This window comes from Eptatretus burgeri, chromosome 13 (assembly GCF_056783735.1).
Source record: "Eptatretus burgeri isolate ZD-2024b chromosome 13, Ebu_testis_v1, whole genome shotgun sequence".
Classification (NCBI taxonomy): domain Eukaryota; kingdom Metazoa; phylum Chordata; class Myxini; order Myxiniformes; family Myxinidae; genus Eptatretus; species Eptatretus burgeri.
The window spans coordinates 2,426,666-2,447,770 of NC_140973.1; the positions used below are offsets into that span (position 1 = coordinate 2,426,666).

Sequence of the window (21,105 nt, forward strand, 5' to 3'; positions counted from 1 at the left end):
ATTTCTGCATCAAATATGTACCAACTGTTGATGCCACGTGTCGTCAGTCTTCCATGAGCATCTCTCATGTAGAAAAAAGTATCATGTCATCACAATTCCAAAGCCTTTCGCTGCAGGATATAGAATTTTAATGTTAATGGATGTCAAACATAATAGTTTAAATAAATAATAGGCTAACAGGAAAGGTCATTACCTAAAGTAGAGAGTTAGAGTTGAGGAAATGTGTGAAGGACGCTCTCGCTGTTGTGCCGCAAGGCACTGGTGAGAGAAAATCAGGGTTGGAGCATGTGGGAAGTGTGGCCAACCACGTAGCAAAGCTGGTCTCCAAAGGCAGCCGCAGACTTGGCATCCTCCATCGATCAAAGTATTTTCTGGAAAATCAGAGCTACTTGGAGTACATGGCAAGGCCTTAATCCATAACTTAATGGAGTGCTGCTCTCAACTATGAGTTGACGCCCCAGCATCACACTTGTCTTTCCTGGATTCCTTGGAATCTTAAGCTCTCAACATTATTGGAATCTCCCACAATGAGGTCTGTTTCTCTCATGGTGTCTTTCTCTCTCGATTCGCATTATGTCCCAATTCACACCGTTCTCCTCCTCCAACAGTTGCAGCTGTCATGTTTCAAGAACACAAGGTCTGTTTGTCTCGCACTACAGACAGGTCGGTGGTCTCTGTTTTAAATGTAAATATAAATATCAAGGCTCCTGGAAGAGCTAGAATGCTGAATGGATCAGTACACAACAGAACAAAAGGAACAGCAGAGAGAATGGGAAAACATCAACAGCAGGATTGAAGGACAAAATAGAGGGAAACTTGGACAAATAATTAATTAATGGGAGTGGAGAGGAATGAGGGGTAGGGTTGGATGCATGAGGTCGACAAGATGGATACAGAAGCAAACTCTCAGGAAGAAAAAACTGGAAATTTGGAACGAGGTGGGCTTGAGTTGGGAAGGAGGTTTGACTGGGTTCAAAAAGTTCATGGTTTTCGATGGGGGATGATCTGAGATGGTGGTGAACAGCTGTCTTGAAGACCTGAAGGGAAGAATGAGATTGAAGAGGATGTCGAGGTCAGTTCCATAGGTGGGAAAAAATCCCACAAATTATTTATTCTGCAACATTGCTCCCTCTACTCACTCAGTCCTCTGACTCTTCCCAGCAACTCCAGGATGGATGTGCTCTTCCAGTAACCTCCTCCTCGTTAAAGTTCCAAAATCCATGCTGTCTGCACACCTGAACTCTTATTCTTCACTTCTCCCGTCTACGGATGCACCTGCAGACGCTGTTCTGTCTCATTCTTCCTTCGAGTACTTGAAGCAAGCAGTGCACCGCCATCTCTTATCATTCCCAACTCTCAACAATGACTTTATTTTCTCCATTAACCTTTCATAACCCAACCCTCTCACTTGCTAGTTTCAGTTTCCTCCCTCCTCCTTCTCCTCTTTTCCTTTTTATTAATTTTTGATGTTTGTTCCACTGTCGGTTCTACATTGCTCCCCCATGAGCCTGACTCCTACAAATATAAAGTGAATGGGAAAGAAGGTTTTGAGTAGATACTAGGAGGGGTAAGGGAGCAACAATTGGGAGGGTTGTGGAAAGGTGCCAAAATTTGCACCATACTTTTATATGTATAAAAAAGATGGTCACCAAACAAAGATGGTGTCTGCAAATTTCATAGAAAATAAACATCTTTGATGGCCTCCCCCCCCCTCAGCCAGTCCATCTCTATTTATGGTCTTCTTTACCCTTTCTCCATCTTTCATCTCAACTTTTCACCTCTCTTTTCTCCGCTATAATCTCTCTGTAGTTGTTTCACCACAAGTACGTCCCTATTCACACCGTTCTCCTCGTCCAACAGTCGCAGCTGTCACGTTTCAAGAAATAAAACGAAAACGTAAAAGGTTTTTGCTTAACTACACGTGACCAAATTTTGTCCCAGTCCGAGTCAGCAGAAATCGCGACACGTTACATTCATTCCGTGCTGAAATAAATTCATTGTTTGTGACTCTTGATGACGATCAATCTTGCCAATACTTGGCTGGGGCCCAGTCCGGAGGAGTCACTGACTGAAGCTGGTTGAATTATTGATTGGCGCACGCACTGCAGACGGATGACCCGCACCCGTTTCTGCTCACACATGTGGATGATAAAGCACACTATTTTATTTTATTTCTGCCAAGTAATCACATTGTGTGCTGGTTTTCCATAACACTCTTCGGACGTGTGCATCCCGTTTCTTTCGAAGAGCGTCCCATTCATTTTCCTGAAAAAAATAACTACCAAATCCATTTTTTACACCGCCGGTAATTCTCTTGCCTGGATAGCCGGCCGCAGGCCATGGTGCGTAGATTTTAATTTAATAATCAATAATAATTAATAATAATGTTTATCGTCCACAAAAAAATGGAAAATTGCACTGTCAAACAAGGCTCACCAAGTTCACATAATGATGAATGATGACAAAATAATAGCCATGGTACAACAACAACAAAGCCCCTATCAAACGATCAAGGTTACATAAACAGAACAATTGAGCAGAGATAACTACAGTGTCCCCCACTCATGCCACCCACGAACCCCTTTAATATCACCGACTTCCATTAAGAACCTGAACAGAAAACGGTACAAATGATTTCACAAATCTCCTGGTTCTGCCGGTCAACCCTCTTAACCTCCTGCCAGACCTCATCCATTCAATAAAACGTATGTGGTGGGTGAATAAGGTTTTGCATTATGGATTTAACCTTGGTTAAAACTCGTTAAAGAGAGATGAGAGATTATAATTCAAGGGTGACATTGATTTTCAATCCTACAAAATAAAAAGTACAGGGATGTTGGTGCAACTTCACTTCTCAAAGTTTTTACAATCTATGTGTCCACACTTCTCCCATGATGTGGTAATCACCTTTATGCTATCCGCATTTCAATCATCTGGACAGGTACACAGCTGTTTCAGGACAGTGCTTCATGACATCTTTACTACTGATTGATTCATTAACTTAATGCCACCCAAATTATCTTAGATTGGTAGAAAAAGACAAAAATCACAATGAAGTTGACAATACTGGACTGTTTGGGGGTCAACTCTAAACTTGCCAACCCATCTTAGCTCGAGTACTCACTTCCCCTGAGGTCCTTCGGAACCGAACTAATTGAAAATATGATTGAGAATAAATGATTGTTTTCACACGTCCACACAAACATCCAAATTTTCTTCCATCCCGCATCGGCTATCTAATATGATTAATACTTGCTTGAGTGACAGCAGTTGGTTGCACATGTGAATACTCAAGATGACTCACCAATTCATGGACATTTTTGAATGATCATGTCACTGGTGAATTGCAGCTCATTTGATGCAACGTAAAGCTTCACCTCTGTTCCACAGCATATGCGACTGCGTTGGCCACTATATTGGTATACAGGATGCCTTGACCAGCAATTATATCACTTCCTGTATAAATGACTCAAGGTGGACAATATACTTCTTCTTCTTCTTCTTTCGGCTGCTTCCGTTAGGGGTCGCCACAGCGGATCATCCGTATGATCCGCATAGTGATTTGGCACATGTTTTACGTCGGATGCCCTTCCTGACGCAACCCTGGTCGCCTCTTACGACACAGGGATATGGTACACCTATTTTAACCGGGGTATACACCGGCCCAGTACACTGGTACTCATTTCGCCGACCTCGGAAGGATGACAGGCTGAGTCAACCCCCTGGTGTATTTATTCAGTGGCCCAACGGGGCTTGAACTCAGGACCTTTGGATTCCAAGCCGCTGCCCTAACCACTGCGCCAACACCAGGCTCAAGGTGGACAATATACATATGCACAAAATCCAAGCAGTGAACTGTATGTCTGACCAACCTTTAACCACCTTTATGCTGTTAAATTTTCATTGAATAGAATTGTTACGTTTATGGAGAAGTGGTCAGTGATTAGAATTGTGGTGTCGACCACTGTGGGAATCACATGGCTCAGGATTATTTTTGACTGCATTAAATACATGTGGTTAAGATGAAGTTGTCTGTGGCCCTGCAGGGTGGAAGGGTCAAGTCATTTTAGCATAATCACGATATGATTGTCTCATCCTATCTCCTCCCTGTTGAACTGGGCATGCTTGGGTGAGTGGGGAGGGGTAATGTGGTGCGTTTCCCTCCCACATGTGAAGGGAGAGGCTCCTTCCCCACAGCTGTCCATCAACGTGAAGGTCGCAGGTCTCAGACCTTTCCCAGTCATTCGTTGGTAGGATATCTGGACTGGTGATGGTCCGTTGTGCGAAGGGCAAAGGCAGGTGGGAGGGGAGTGTGGGTGAGGGATGAAAAGCATTTATCCGACGCATCGATGAGCTCTTGGCTGCTTGTCTCTTTGCCTGGGTTGACTTGGGCTTCATCCTCTTGTCGTAACCTTGGTCTTTGCTAGTGCCCTTGCGAAATGTGGGCTGGAACCTCTCTCTGGTGCCTGTTTGCTGCCGAGAGGCGTCCTGCGTTCGTGAGCTTACTGCTCCAAACAGCCTGCTTTTATCACTCACCTGGGTGTGCGTGCGTGCGTGCGTCCCTAGTTGGAGTTTATTCTGCTGGTTGTATTTGTATTATCATGTTTGTTAGTTGTGTCTGTTGTTTAGGATTTTGTAGTCGTTCTGTCCTGTGCCTAATTAATCCTTTTGTATTTCCGAAGCCAGTGTGCACACCTGTTCATGCCATCCTTTCCCACATCCACCAATTTGGCTTATTGACAACACCTGGAGGGAAATTAATTAATTAATTAAGGTAATCACCTATGTTTTTTTTCTAAATTGCATGTGGTTAACACGTGTGTGAGTTGAAAAGGGCACATTACCCAGGTGATTCGAGTATTTGCCAACACAATTCAGCCTTGTACTCGTAGTTTGGCTATTTGTGGGATTAAATCCAAGCATGTGCAGTCTCTGTCTGAGAACACTTACGGTTTGGGTGGGGACCATGCACATGACGCTCATCCTGATTTTTAAGTGTCTTGGATCCCTTCATTATATTCCATAAAGCATGTATTTTGAGGTTTTGTGAAAGCTGTAAAAAAAATCCTGTGTGATGTCACACCTGCTGATGTATATCGGACTGAGAAAATCACACACTCAACTGGATCTCCTGAAAATAATTTCACGTTCATTGTGAGGCCGTTGATGTGTCTGTCGATAGATAATATAAATGTTTCTATTTTGGATGTTGCACACTCTTTCATTTCCATTCTCTTCCTCTGTTTTCCTTGTCCCATAGAGTTGAAGCCTTTTCTGTACCACTTCACCTTCTCCAACTCTGGAAACTTTTCTCAGCTGGTCATGGATCTTCAGAACGATCATTTGATTGTCGGCGGCCGGTGAGACACAAATAACCTGGCTTTAATCTGAGAGTTCCTGATGGATGATGTGTTTGTATTTTCCTTGTGATTTTGTATTTTCCAAAGTTCAAGTAGAAAAACAAGGGAGATGCATTGCTTTTGTCAAATAAATACAAATAATTTGCCGCAAAGTACTGTAAATATAGCATTAGAGTGTCTACAGATCTGCTTGTGTGGCTGTAAGGCTGTAAGGCAGAAAAGGCTGTAAGGATGAGGATAAAGGTAGCTTGGAACTATAACGGCACTCGGTAGAGCATATACCTAATACTTCTACCATGCTGAACAGTTAACATTTTGTATCCCATTGATAGGCTGACTCTGGATCTGGACCTGAACCTAAATCAAATCGGCTTGTTCTTGTCATCTACCCAACTCTTCACCAAGTTTAGTGCGAATCTGTCGACAACTTTTTGAGGTATCCTGCTATGTATTGTTTTGGCCCTGTCTCTCAATTGTGAAGAATCACTTGAAAATTAAAAATCTCGTATCCGTATCCACACTCGAATCTTCACCAAAATCTAATCAATTCGTCCTTGTAACACACCCAACCTGTCCACCAAGTTTCATCAAAAGCGGCGTCCATGACGTTTTAAAATATCGTGCTCACGGATAAACAAACAGACGAACAACCAGACGAACAGGAGGGGTGAAAACATAACCTCCATCTACCTTTGGTGGCGGAGGTAATCAATGGAAAGAATTGTGAGATAGTAGTAGTCGTAGTAGTCATGCTATCAATATGCGTTGTATGGTGTCAACTCCAGATTGCCATTATCTGGTATTCTTTGTTCAGTTCATTCAACTGGACAGTAGAATAAATCCTTTGTTTTCCAAATTGCTTTCTTTGCATTAGAAATCCTGTTTAAAAAAAAGAAAACTCGAATTTTTAAATAATTTTGGAAAAAATCATAAAAGGGGAACACAACCACTCAGACGACATGTATCCCTTGATACCCCACAAAATAGATATGATGTGTTTTTTTTCTGAATTCTGAATTATAAAGGAGGTAAATTTGTGATTAAACGTTGAAATCTTCGTCTTCTTATTCACGCTGAGCCATGACATCGCATCAGGAAGTGGACCGCCATGTCTGTTGTGTGTACGGGTTACATCGTGGTACGATTTAAGTCAAGCGGCGACAGTTTTTGATTTTCCACAAATATGCCGAGTCGATGCATCCGTCCTTGGTGCTTGTTTAGTCATAGAAACCGAGATGGTTTCATGCTCCACCAGTGGCTGAAAGATCCGAAGTTTGACTGAAATTGGACGAGGTTTGTCCGAAATACCCGATAGTGGATCGGGCCTAGAAAATGGTCGTTTTTGTACTTGGTACATTTTATAGAGCAGGTTCTGAAACAACAGAGATGGTTATATCTTGAGGTTATCCGCCATGATTGAGAGAGGATGACATCCCAACAATTAAGCGGAAGAAACAGCCGTCACTCGAAACTGTAACACCATCTCCACCCAGCTACCACCACATGTACACAGACAATTTGAGCGGTGAATCAAATACATGTTACCATTGCCCGGCAGTTACCACAAGAGCTGTGAAAATAATTATTTATTATAATTAATCAACACAAATTTCTATAAATGAAATGAACCACCATCTGAAGCGTGTTCCAAAAAGATTGATACAACTTTGACTTCCTGCCATTTCTTTGTTTTTTGAGCTATACAGTTTTCCTTTTGAGGGTTTGGTGGTGTTATCGTTGTATTTGTTCCCTGGGATTTCTAGCTCCGTAGCTCAACTATGCCATTGACAGTGAAGCAGAAGACAAAAGTGGTGATTCTGTGGTATGAGGCTAAATCATATATTGACACCCACCAGATGTTTTGCTGGGAATACGACCTCAGAACATGTGATGGACTCACAAATTGGACCCACAAAACCCATTCTCTTTCCCTCAAGCACCATTCCCCATCCACTGGAGCAGGACGTTGACGTGACACAAATGGCGTCCGGGGAAAGTATAAAACAGGACATTCCCATGGGATTCAAGGCACCTGGTCAGCCTGCGACGTTGGGACAAAGCATTCGTCACCTATTTTTTCTGTGGTGTCCGAGTGTGCCTGAGAAATTCATGCTGTGTCGTGCCATATCTGTGCTGTGTTGTGTCCCTATCATGCCGTACCCAGACCATGCCGTGTCCATGCTGTGTCTTTCTTGCTGTGCCGTGCCGTGTCTGTGCTGTGTTTCTGCTGGAGTAATATAACTGATTTATCAATAAATCCCTTATAAACCATTTACTTGAACGAAAAAAACAAAACCTACCAATTTGTAGTGAACATGCGACCGGCGTTTTCATCTTCACTAACACCTCCATTGATCACCGTCTTTGTCTGAATCTCTTGCTTCAGGCTCGAAACGATTCGGCTCCACAATTCCCCCGAAAGTGTTTCCATCGCTAATTTTGTCTCCACTAGTTTCTTCAAAATCTCAATGATCAGTTTCAACATACTGAGAACCATCGGAGTCGCTCATGACGGTGGAATCGGAATTGGGAACCGAGCTCAAAACACACCGTTTCTCGATGTAAGTCGCCATTTGGATCAAGGTGGGTTCAAGGTGTGACGTCACTGGCAAAATCAAAAATCAACACTCCAGGGATTTTTCTCGACACCTTGTGATTGTAAAAAAAAAAAAAAAATTCTCCTTTTTGTTCTCTTGTTCTTTTCTTCTTTAACGGCGACAATTATTTGTGCACATTGTGAAGTTAAAAGGGCGAATGATTCTACGCCATCTTTCTGGAACCGGCTGCTCAGACGTTGGACTGTGGCAGGAATCTGCAATTTGTTGAGAGAACCGGCAATAACTCACCTACTCTTTCAGAAAAACACCAAAAGAAAGCCACTTTACGAAAGACACATAAAAGTCATCAACACCCCCAGTGCTGGCAGATGGGTCATGGGGTTTAAGGTCCTTCCGATGAAATGCGCACATATTGGTTCATCGCCCTGCATGTGAAACACCAGGGTGACTGTTTGTGGCAGGGTCGGGATTCGAACCCAAGCGAGATGGCTCTAAGGCCCATGTGAATATCAATGTTACAGCTTGCTAGAATCTCTTAAGGAATCGTAGTGTAGCATGTTATTCAAATCGTCACGCATGTAGTCAGGTCGTTGAAGAAGATGATGTGCAGTTAGTGTTGTTATCATGCTTTCTAATCCAGTCGCCTTGTTTAATCACTTTGGGTCCACATCGGATATTCTGTCATAGCAAGTCTGCTTCCCAGAGGGAAATGAAAAATCACAAAATAATCTGTCAATTGGTGATGAGTGAAATAAAACAATGAGGTGAAAGATGGCAAACAAAATATTGTGACAACACACAAAGTTCAAGCAAAAGAAAATCAAAATAAAGACCAATTACTGCACTGTGGTCCCAAAAAGGAAACCAGACATAATACATACGTACACACACGTACACACACACACACACATACACACACACACACGGTAAAGTAAAACAGCTATGAAGGAAAGCAACAATAAGATAAAATATTCAAACAAGGAGCAGAATCCAAATGGATGTAAATGTGGAATCTTCTTTGACAAGGTACCAACAAGACCAGTGTGGAAGAGGGCAGAGGGCAGTAGCATAGATCACTACCCAAAAGGGGCACTGTACACTGCGGTCGGTTTGTAAAGGTTTACGTCGGTACCAACTATGGACGCAATGTGCTCGTAAACACAAAAATGTTTGATATAAAACCACCTAAACGTTCAAACCACTTATTACTGAACGTTCAACTCTTTGAGAATTCAGTTTGGGCAGTTTGTCGTGCATCGCTGAGTTCGATCAGCAGAACTTGTCCATCCTACGGTGTTCTAAGATCAGTAATGGTGAACCACGAAGTATGAAACATAAATACCAGACCGGATAGAACAGTGTGAGAAAACTCGTCCCTCCCGGAGGGCCCTTCGTGGACGAGCTGGGTTTTTTTTTACCAACACTCGAATAGGATTCATTAATTCTCCTGCAATGAACTTGTCTTACCAGAAAGTAACAATAAAAACCATTAAAACTGTTCTGTTTATCGGTTTGAACACATCATGATCTACTTGGGGGGCGATACGCTGCTCTCGCCCCAGGTCATGACCATAACCTCGTTTATGTTTGATGGTAAACATGATTACCGTGAATAACTCATTGAAACGTGATGCCGTTTGTGTTTTGAAAGGAACTTCCTATTCAAGCTGAACGTTTCGAACCTCTCACTTGTGCAGGTAAGAATGGCCTGTTTGGAGTTTGCATTTGAACCAATGGCTCGTGATTTCCCCTAACCCAGGTTTAAAGAGCTGTTCCATTTGTATTTGTCCATTGTTTTTAAAATGTCCGTGTAATTCACATTACAGTACACTCGCACACACACTCAGGTCTTTGTCTTGCATGTCATTTATGCAAAGCTCCAACATGAGCCTGAGAATCAATGCAAGAGAATATTATTGGTTACATGGCTGATCTATCATTCAACATAAATATAAGGGTTGTCAAGCTAACATCTGAGCAATTAACTTACAAAATATACGAAAGGAAGAAGTAGAACGACACTGGGTAGAGTGCATACCTCCACAAGGCTGAACAGTTTTGGTTTTGTAATCTACTGATCGGCCCGATCTCTGCATCCTCACCATAACCAACATCGAATCGCCTTGTTGTTGCCACATACCCAAGTCGTCCAGCAGGTTTTGTCATAATCCGTACGTGGCACCGTCTTTCAATGACACGCCTCGTGACCTATGACGTCACAATTATCATGAAAATATTCTTCTTGGGAGGTCGCTCCAACCCTGAAAAATTTGTCAATCGGACAAGTAGTTGCTGAGAACAAAAAAAATGTTGAATTTTTTTTATTATTTAAGGCCAAAAAAGGGTCAACTAATAATAATAATGATAATAATCATTATTATTGTTATGATTAAAAAAAACTTATTAATTCGTCTTCCTCATATTCTCATAATAAAGCTTTATTGAAAGTTTGATGACAAAAGCTCAAATGATAAAAAAAAAAGTTACGTCCCGGACAGACACACAGACAGCCAGGCAGACACACAGATGTGATTGCAAGACCCCGGCTTTTGCTGTGCGGGGGACGGGCTCATAAACCCACACAACCAACCACGAGCCAAGATAAAGTAGAAGAAAATCAAAAAGAAAACGATGGGTTAAGTTACATGCTTATCAATTCATCAAAGTTGAATAGGTCAGGTGATAAAAGGTAGGAAAAGGTGCTGAGCTTTAAATCCAGTGGCCAGGTGTCGCGGCAGCGAGATCTGCTGCGCTGAGAAATTATTCCTAATGGCTGGTCTAACACTAAAGTGGATTGTATTGAAAAGTTGTCATGTGCAATTGAAATCTCATTCATCACTGGTTACTCGATTGTAATTCGTTTTGGGGTTTTTATTTATTTTTGTTGGAAAGAGGAAAATGATATCTCGCGGTGTCCATTTTTGCTTTATCTGTCCAATTGTCGATTGCATGGTACTGGGTTTAAATTCGGACCACGGGTGCGGATCAGGCGATGTGTGACGATTGTGGAATCGCTTTTCCGTAATGTCTTCGGAGAAAGAAAGTAAGCCATACATCTCCACGACCAGCACTCGTGCGGCCTTCCCAAACTCTGAACAGCACTCCTCTTTCTTCAGCTAAACTAGTTCAAAGCCAGTCTCCCTGGAGAGAACTTTTTTAATTTGGCTTTGTAAGACTTCAGTGAGCCGTGTGCTTGTAGTCTGCTGCTTGTTCTTATCATCCAGACTATACCATGTCTCCCTCCCACTCGCCCCTCTCCTCCACCAAACTGCTTCCCTCTTCCATCTTGCTTCCTTCCTTCACAGTCGGTGCACCAAAGGACTTCATTTATCCAGAGGATGCTTTGCTGGCTTGTCATTCTGCTGACTTGAATAACGAATATCTGCACTTCATATCACTCTCGTTCTCTTACTCACTATTTTACTTCGTGTTTCTTTGTTCGTTTTTATTTTAATATGTATCATTCATTTGCATCTAGGCTTCTATTTTAAATGATCATCATTTAATTAGGCCATCTCCCACGCAGCGGAAGAAAGGGTTTTGCAATCACTCCTGTGTGTCTGTCGAGGCCATAAAAAATGTTTTTGAACCATTTGAGCTTTTGTCATCAAATTTTCAACAAAGCTTTATTATGAGAATATCCATCCATCCATGCATCGGGAGCATACTCTCTCCAGAGCGTCTGTGCTGCCCAAGCGGTCTCATGGGCTATTGGGCACAATCCTGGACAGTCACCACTCCGACACAGGATAGATACCCAAATGAGTCAATCATCCCAGCAAGCTGGTACTCATTTTGCCGACCTTGGAAGGATGACAGGCTGAGTCAACCCCACCTGCTATTAATTCAGCAGGAAAGCAGGATTTGAACTCAGGATGCTCGGATCCCAAGCCTGCCACCCTAACCATTAAGTCACCACCAGTCATATTAATGAGAATATGGAAAACACAAATTAATAATTTTGTGAAAAAAATTTTCTTTATTATTATGGGACCAAGCATTTCTATTGTTAATCTTTCCCCCAATTTTTTTTTGGAAGTTCTAGCGTCGGCACCGCTACTCCGATCAATTTCAAACTTCACAGAATGTTGGGGCGAATGGGAACTGATGCATATTTTTCCAGAGTTTTGAATTTGCAATCACCACGGAAACCAGCTTGGATGTAAGCGAAAACTTAAAAAAAAATCTTCTCCGAAACCACAAATGCTATCGATTCGATTCTTGACAGGTTATGATGGACTACCAATGGTACAAAAATATATAAGATGACGTCATCAGTAAAGCGGTTTCCCAGCCACGTTGAGGTAAAAAACTAATTTTTCCGATTAACACAAAACATTTTTTATGTTATCTACACCGTAATAAGAACTTGAATATAAAATTTAGTTTTAATCGGTTGCATGGTTTGGTAATGGCAAATAAAAGACAATTGATGAAAATTGATGATGTCATAGGTTACACTATCTTGGAGTATTTTGTCATGTTGGTGTCACCTTAAAAAAAAAAGTTATTTCTCCAGAACTGCTGCTCTGATTAAGTTGAAACTTCCCATGCAACGTTGGGGCAAATGGGAACTAATGCCTTCTTTTTTCCGAAATTCGATTTTGCAATCACCATGGCAACCAGCTTGGATTTAAACAAAAACTTTAAACCTCTTCTCCAAAGCCACGAATGCTGTCGATTTGATACCTGGCAGATTATGATCGACTACCCATGGTGAAAGAAGTTTTTAAGATGAAGTCATCAGTTACGTGATTTGGTCGCCATTAGCAAAAAGGTTAGCACCTTTTAAAAACTGTCTTTTTCAAAACCGTTCAACCGATTGATGTGAAACCTGGCACACGTGATCAACTCAACGTGTGATATAACGTATGAAAATTGTGACATCATAGGTCACGTACATGCCTGGTGTTGGCTTCATGGTTAGGCCTAAGTCACATTTGCCACGGCGGCTGTGGGGTCTCCAAAATCTATGGCCACGAGCAATTATACAGCGGCCGCAGTATTTCCACAGTCACACAATGTAGCAGTCACATATGTTTTTATTTTCCGGGGAGCCGCACGGCGTATTTAGGCCTAAGTCACATTTGCCATGGCGGGCGTGGGGTCTCCAAAATCTACAGCCACTAGCAATTATACGGCGGCCGCAGTATTTCCACGGTCACACAATGTAGCAGTCACATATGTTTTTATTTTTCGGGGAGCCACACGGCGTATTTATAAATTGTGGAGACCGAAAATGTGGGGGTGTCATACGGTCTTTGATTTGATGTCGCACGGTGACCTTAGGGTGTTCCTGCGGCGGCCATAGAATTTTCAAGGCAGACGCAAGGTGCCCGCAAGGCGACCGCAGGGGGGGCCCTAAGGCGAACGTGCGGCCAGACGGACGGTAACGAATGGGTTAATTTTTTAATTTTTTTTTACCAGTTTTTTTTTCGGCTTGTCGAATTGCTACGGTGAATGTAGAAATGAAAAAAGTTATAACTCCGCGTTATAATTCCACAGCAACCTTACGACCTGTAAAATATAGCCAAACAGCATAGGGCCACCCTGAGGACACCGCAGAAACTCTGCGGCCGCCGCACGTTCCTGTCAATTCAGAGGGCGTACGGCCGTCGTAGAACAAATGTGACTTAGGCCTGAGGTCTTTGAAATTGTTGAGACCGAAAACGTGGGGTTGCCGTACGGTCTTTGATTTGATGTTGCACGGTGACCTTCAGGGGCCCCTGCGGCGGCCATAGAATTTTCAAGGCAGACGCAAGGTAGCCTCAAGGTGCCCGCAAGGCGACCGCAGGGGGCCCTAAGGCGAACGTGCGGCCAGACGGATGGTAACAAATGGGTTAATTTATTTTATTTTTTACCGGTTTTTTTTTTTTGGCTTGTTGAATTGCTACGGCGAACATAGAAATGAAAACAGTTATAATTCCACGGTGACCTTACGACCTGTAAAATATAGCCAAACGGCGTAGGGCCACCCTGAGGCCACTGCAGAAACTCTGTGGCCGCCGCACGTTTGTCAATTCAGAGGGCGTACGGCTGCCGTATCCTCGCCGTAGAGCAAATGTGACTTAGGCCTTATGGTGGTGGATTTGGGATCCCATGATCCTGAGTTCAAATCCCACTCGGCTGTTGAATTTATACAACGTGGGGTTGACTCTGCCTGTCATCCTTCCGAGGTTAGGAAAATGAGTGCCAGCTTGCTGGTATCCTGTGTTGGAGTGGCGACCCGTCCAGGATTGTGCCCAATAGCCAAGGTGACTGCCGAGGCAGCACGAACGCTCTGCACAGAGTATGGTCCCAATGGATGGATGGAAAGGTCAAGTGGTTTGGCTGCCATGTTGGATTAAAGGTGACCCTCTTTTGAAAATCTTCTTCTTAAAAGCGTTGAACGGATTGATGTGAAACTTGGCACATGACCGAGTACCTCTGAGGAATATATATATATATATATATATATATATATATATATATATATATATATATATATATATATATATATATATATATATATATGTTGTTAACGATGACGTCGTAAATCACGTGGTTTGAAATTGCCTCTTTTGGACATGGACGCTTGTGTTCCTGCATCACTGCTTGCATTTTTAATTTTCATTGTTATTCTTCAACCCTTTTTAGCCAGTCCCCCATGCAGCGGAAGACAGGGTTTTGCAATCACTTCTGTGTGTGTGTCTGTCTGGCCGTAACCTTTTTACCATTTGATTTTTTTTTTTGACGTCAAATTTTCAACGAAGCTTTATTATGAGAATATGGAGAAGCCAAATGAAGAATTTGGTCAAAAAGTCAAAGGTACCGTTTAGTAAGAGGAAGAAGTCTGAATACAAAGCGGCTGGACTTTGCATTTTCAGATGCTTTTCTAGTTTGGCCTTTTTCTTTGCTCTATTATTTTTTAAACATGTTTTTTCTCAGCAACAACTTGGCTGATTGACACAAAATATTCAGAATAGGAATGACTCCCCATGGAGAACATTATAATGATAATTATGACATCATAGGTCATGTGGTGTGGCAGCCATGCTGGAAAAAAGGAAAAACCTTGGAACTCTGTCCGGACCAACGAAAAAATTGAAACTTGGCACATGGCAAGTACTCCACATGGGGAATAAGTGTAATTTTTACCCTCTCCGGAGGAGAGGATATTGCATTTGGGTCTGTTTGCTTGTCTGTCTGTTTGTTTGTTTGTCCACACAAAACTTTAGTGTTTTTCTCCGCAACTGCTTGTCGGATTGTGATGAAATTTTCACCATTGGAGCGACTACTCATGTAGAATGTTTTATTGAAAATTATGATGTCATAGGACACGTGGTGTGGCAGCCATGTTGGACAAATGGAAAAACTTTGGATGTCTGCATCTGAACCAAGGAAAAAATTTAAATTTGACAGACAGCAAGTACTCCATGTGCAATGTCATTTTTTTATGACTTCATTATGATGTCATAATTGCATATGTAGAATGCTGCATCCAATCAGTATGAAAATTTTTGAGGGTCATCGAGGGATGAATTTGTCCACAGAAAAACAAATTGATGACGTCATCGGTTATGTGATTCGGCAGCCATATGCCATGTGTATGTATATATACATGTATGTGTATATATTTATGTGTATATATGTATATATATATATATATATTTTATATATATATGTATATATATATATATATATATATATATATATATATATATATATATATATACATACATACATACATACACACGCACACACATAATATAGACGAGTGTGGATCGGCTCACTATGCTCGCCTCTCTACACGTAGGCTCAGAGATTTACATTACAGATTTGCTCTGTTGTCATGATTTACACCAATCATAATACAAACATTTCTTTTGAACAAATTTAGTTGTAATGTTGGTGATGTTATATTTATTTGTAATAATTTGAAAGAATAATTAATGTAATATAGTAATATTAATATAATTTAATAATAATATTTCATTGTAATATTGGTGTAATAAAAAATTTGATTGTGTTTAATCTGAAAAGGTCCATGTGGTCTTAAGCTCAACATGGTCAAGGGTCCAAGCTGTCTAATCCATCTAATAGTACAGTATATTAAAGAAAAATCGTTCAGATTGTGAAAAAAAGTGTGAAATTTGGCATACATGTCCATTTTTATATGTTCTTTCTTATAAGAGCAGGGCACACCTGATCAGAATACATTTACGGCCGCCGTCTTGAATTCCAAAGTGGCCGCCACCGAAAATAATATTTTACGATATCTCGGTCACTAATAGACCCAGCAAAATGAATAAAGAGTCTAATCCAATGTTTTCACACACAAGGAATCCAATAAACACACATAAAATGCTCTATTGTCAGTCTTTCTGCTTTAAAATGACATATACACTGTCCCAAGTATAGTTCATCTGGTCTAGATACAGTTCTGACTTCAATCTGTCTGATAACATGTTCCTGCACAATGACAAAGTTCAGTGCATGGGAGAGATGCAAAGAAACATTTGCATGGTGGTCTGCATGCCTTTTTGCAGCCGCATTTGATAAACTCTGTGCAGGATTTGGCCACCTCGGTAAGTGCTGTCCAGAAAGGTATCCGCTGTTCAATGGCGTTCTTCGTCCATCCCCAGTCGCATGGGCTTAGTCACTGCTGCTTAGATATCAGCGCTTGGCCGCAGATGGGTCCTGCCTGGTATGTCGACCTCTTGATATGTTCTGTGAGGGCTGCCTTTGTGGTGGGTAGGCGATCTATTTGTCTTCCTTTTGCAAACAGAAGCTTCCTTGCTTGATTCATCTCGGTGCATTCACTGGTTCTATCATAAAGACATGAGGAACCTTTCCAGTTGACACACATTCTCATCTGAGACTAATGAAGGATCTTGGGATAAACTCAAAAAAGTGTCCATTATATCAGGGAAATTAGTCCAGGTGTCCCAAGCGGTTTTCTTCCCAATACAACTGAATGACGACGATGTGTCACAGCCAGTGAAGGCATGGAAGAACAGAAGAGCTTTGGCCTTATTTTCACCAAGACTGTTTGCAATCGTGTGAGCCGGCATTAACCTGTAGTGTTTCTTGACTCCATATGCAACCCATAGTTCATCAATGGATAAAGCATGAAATATGGCAATTGCAAGGTAAACAACGTCAGTGTCGACTGACCTGATCAGGATTCTGTGATGGCCATTTTGTGCACAATGGAGAGCATGCAAGAATAACGTCGTATTGGCTTCTTCATGGTTGCATGGAACAAGAGAAGATTCTATGTTGCACTCTCGGGAAGAGATGACATTGGTATCTTGTGTGCTATATAGCTCCTTCTCTTGTGTGGATAACTTAGCGACGCACTGTGACAGAAACGAAGTGGATTGCATCATCATCATCATCATTGTTGGAGCAAGCTATTTTAATCGCTTCTCCAATGTCGGAATTAAACATGAGGACCACATCTCTTCCTTGAGTTTGAGCTCTCATATCTGGGATTAAGGACAACAGTCTCTCCTTCAATCGTGCTGTATTGACCTTTCCAGAAAAGTCTGGATCTTATCTTAATCTGGACTCGTAAAGTCACCCCATATCTGACAATCTGAAGACTGGCAACGTTTCATCTTGGTGGAATTCTTCTATGTATGAAACTAGCTCACCAAGTATTAGACTATCGACTTTAGTGCTTTTGGGTGTCTCTTACATGCTGAGCATTATGTTTTTGCACACGGTTGGTGACTGAAGTCAGACATGATAGATGATACCTCGCATCTAAGGCATGCATGTCACCTTAGGAGAGCTTTCCCAACAGTTTCCTATCTTGTAACACGTGCATATCGACGAACTCGAATATCAATTTTGTCAATCCTTGCGTCATGGAGATACTCCTTTGTGTCATCTTCTTCACAAAAGAAACAATTAGATGCCCTTGCCATTGAACCCACGCTGTGTCGCCTGGTCTTAACAGGACTTGTCTCATATTCCAGGTTTTCTTTTGACTTCTTTTTCTGAGCACGTTGGAGCTTTTGTTTGTCAAACCTGTTTCTGCAGCTTTTGTGCCAAACTGCTTGGTTTTTTTTTCTGAGCGTGGCTTCAATGCCATCTCCACTGTCCCACTTCACAATGTCAATATCCTCTGGTAAGGCATCAATTTGATGAAACTCCAAAATATTCTCAGCAAATAGTTTGTAGCCGCGTTCTTTATCACTTCCTCTATATTTAGCTATGCTGGGATTAACAAGCTTTTCTTCGGTGTCCTGTTGGCAAATTGCACACAATTTCCAGTCAATCAAGGCTGTTTTCTCTGGGCATTGTCTTTTAGAAGATGCACCTTCACCAGCATCGATTATCTTGCACTTTTTGGACATCGTTATAGCATGTCAGTGCAATGGTTTCACCGTATCAAATGTCCCGAAAAAAGGGGAAAAAATGTTAGTCCACCACCATTACAATTTACAACATATATTTCTGCTTATACACATCTATACATGCATACATCTCATTATTTTCAGACAGCAACTGATTTTTAGTGCATCGATTGCAATACAGATCATATTCATGCATGCAATGTGTGATAGTGATTCACCCACACACAGGGACGTTCTCTGGAACGCATGGATCGACTGACTGCTGGAACGACCGCGGACCATAGTTTCAGAGCGAATGACAGACAGACTCTTAGAATTATAACACCTTTCAAAACATTATATTGAAAACTAAATTGGATAAAGCTGTCTCTACACGCTCATAGCATTTGGATATCAAACATCGATCAAACACTTTTAAGTATTTAGTTGTTTATGAAAGGGTCTCATCTCGATTTTAAAGCAGAAAAACTGAAAATGGAGCATTATAAGTGTGTTTAGTGGATTCCTTGTGTGTGAAAACATTGGATTAGACTATTTTCAAGTGCTTCGGCCTCTTGGTGACCAAGATATCGTAAAAATAGTTTTCGGTGGTGGCCATTTTGAAATTCAAGATGGCGGCCGTAAATGTAGTCTGATCATGTGTGTCCTGCTCTTATATGAAAGAGCATATAAACGTAGTCATGTTTACCAGTTTTCACACCTTTCTCACATTTTGAACGATTCTGGTGAAATGTTGAGCCAACCTACTGTATTATAAGGTGTTAAAGTCGAAGGAGTCTAAAGGGGCTTGAAGGGCTGTAAAGGTCTAAAGGGTATAAAAGGTTTAAATGGTGAAGGGATCTAAAGGTGTCTCAAGTGTCAAAAGGGTCTTAAAGGTAAAAGAGGTTTAAAGGGTCTTCGGGATCTTTTGGATCCTCAGGGTCTTTTGGGTTTTCTTGGATTTTGGGTCTTCTGGGTCCTTGGGGGTCTTTATGGTCATTCGGGGTCTTTGGGGTCTTCAAAGGTCAGAGGGTTTAAAGCAATTGAAAGGGTCGAAAGGTACATTCCAATTGTAAGTAATTAATAGCCGTACGTTTCTGCAATGAGGGGACAACTGATGTTCAAACATTACATAATTAATAGACATATAGTAACACGGCTTCCTGGATGGCCTCATGAACATACGGACGGACGGAGAGACCATGTTTTTCATTTTGATATACAGTGTATAGAGAGATATAGATAATGCCCAGTAGGAAGAGGAATTATAAGAAATATGGAAATGCACCAATTCTGGGGGAATTATTCCATCCATAATTCTGTAGGTATTTGTAGTTTTCAGAGAATTATCTTGTTCTTAAGGACTGGTTCTTCACTTGTGATTGAAAAAAATTGTATTTGTCTGTATATCATCCATTTTGTCTATTTTACAAGAACCCAGAGCCTAAAAGGATTATCTTCTGAGAACACCTGAATGTAGTGTGACATGTTTCTTTCAACATGCATGAATCATTTCCAAAACAAGAAAAGCTCAACCATCTTGGGATTTTGTCCAAAGATAAAAGGTAAGTTTCTACCTCTCAACCATTTGTCTTCAGACAAAATCTCAACCAATTTGTGCTCATGCATTTTTCACAATTTTCCTATCCAAAAGTTTTGACCCTTCACTTCTACTCTTCATTTCTTTTCTTTCTCCTCCCAGATAAACCCAATCAAGACTTTTCACCCTGATGGCTGACATGTTGGTATAACAGGTGTTGAAGTCTGCACAGTTATTCAGCTCAAGTTATTCCTTAGAGCCATATAATGTTATCAATGCGATACATTGTCAATCTGACGATTACTACTATTACTACTGGTATTACCTCTTTTAAAGCCCAAAATAAATCTGACCTTCTGACCTTAGGGAAGTGTCCAACATATTTTACGAACTGGCTGTCCAGGCCCAACCTTCGACCGAGGGTGGCAGGGAATTGTAATTTGTTAAGGGTGATGGTGATAACTCACCCACTCTTCATGAAAGGCACAATCCAGCAACAACCAGTACTCTGGCTTCACGTATCTCTTATGGATGATCTCTTCCTCTTTCGGCTTGCTCCCGTTAGGGGTCGCCACAGCGGACCAACTGTCTCCATTTTGCTCTATCCTCCACATCTTCCATTGACACTCCAACCACCCGCATGTCCGCCCTCACCGCATCCATGAACCTCTTCTTTGGCCTTCCTCTTCTCCTCCTACCTGGCGGCTCCATCTTCAACATCCTTCTCCCGATATACTCCGTTTCCCTCCTGTGCACATGTCCAAACCATCTCAATCTCGCCTCTCTCACTTTGTCTCCAAACCGTCCTACCTGCGCTGTCCCTCTAATACACTCATTTCTTATCCTATCCATCCTCGTCACTCCCAACGAGAATCGCAGCATCTTTAACTCTGCCACCTCCAGCTCCGCTTCCTGTCTCTTTGTTAGTGCCACCGCCTCCAAACCATACAACATAGCTGGTCTCACTACCGTCTTGTATACTTTCCCCTTCACTCTTGCAGCTACCCTTCTGTCACAAATCACTCCTGCAACTCTTCTCCACCCACTCCATCCTGCCTGCACTCTCTTTTTCACTTCTCTCCCACACTCTCCGTTACTTTGGACAGTTGATCCCAAGTATTTAAACCAATCCACCTTCCCCACCTCAACTCCTTGCAACTGCACCATACCACCACCCTCCCTCTCATTTACGCACATGTACTCCGTCTTACTCCTACTGATTAACATTCCCCTTCTCTCCAGTGCGTACCTCCACCTCTCAAGGCTCGATTCAGCCTGCTCCCTACTCTCCCTACAGATCATGATGTCATCCGCGAACATCA

General features: G+C 41.8%; 1 protein-coding gene across 1 annotated transcript in view; it reads left to right on the forward strand.

Annotated features, from left to right (window-relative positions):
* The window catches only part of LOC147013677 (semaphorin-5A-like), a 257,475-nt gene that overhangs the window by 21,167 nt on the left and 215,203 nt on the right, over positions 1 to 21,105 (forward strand). Inside the window, exons 5-6 of the mRNA XM_085851573.1 lie at positions 5,261 to 5,360; positions 9,570 to 9,615. Coding sequence (XP_085707699.1) covers positions 5,261 to 5,360; positions 9,570 to 9,615 — 146 coding nt within the window. The remainder of the gene's footprint in view (positions 1 to 5,260; positions 5,361 to 9,569; positions 9,616 to 21,105) is intronic.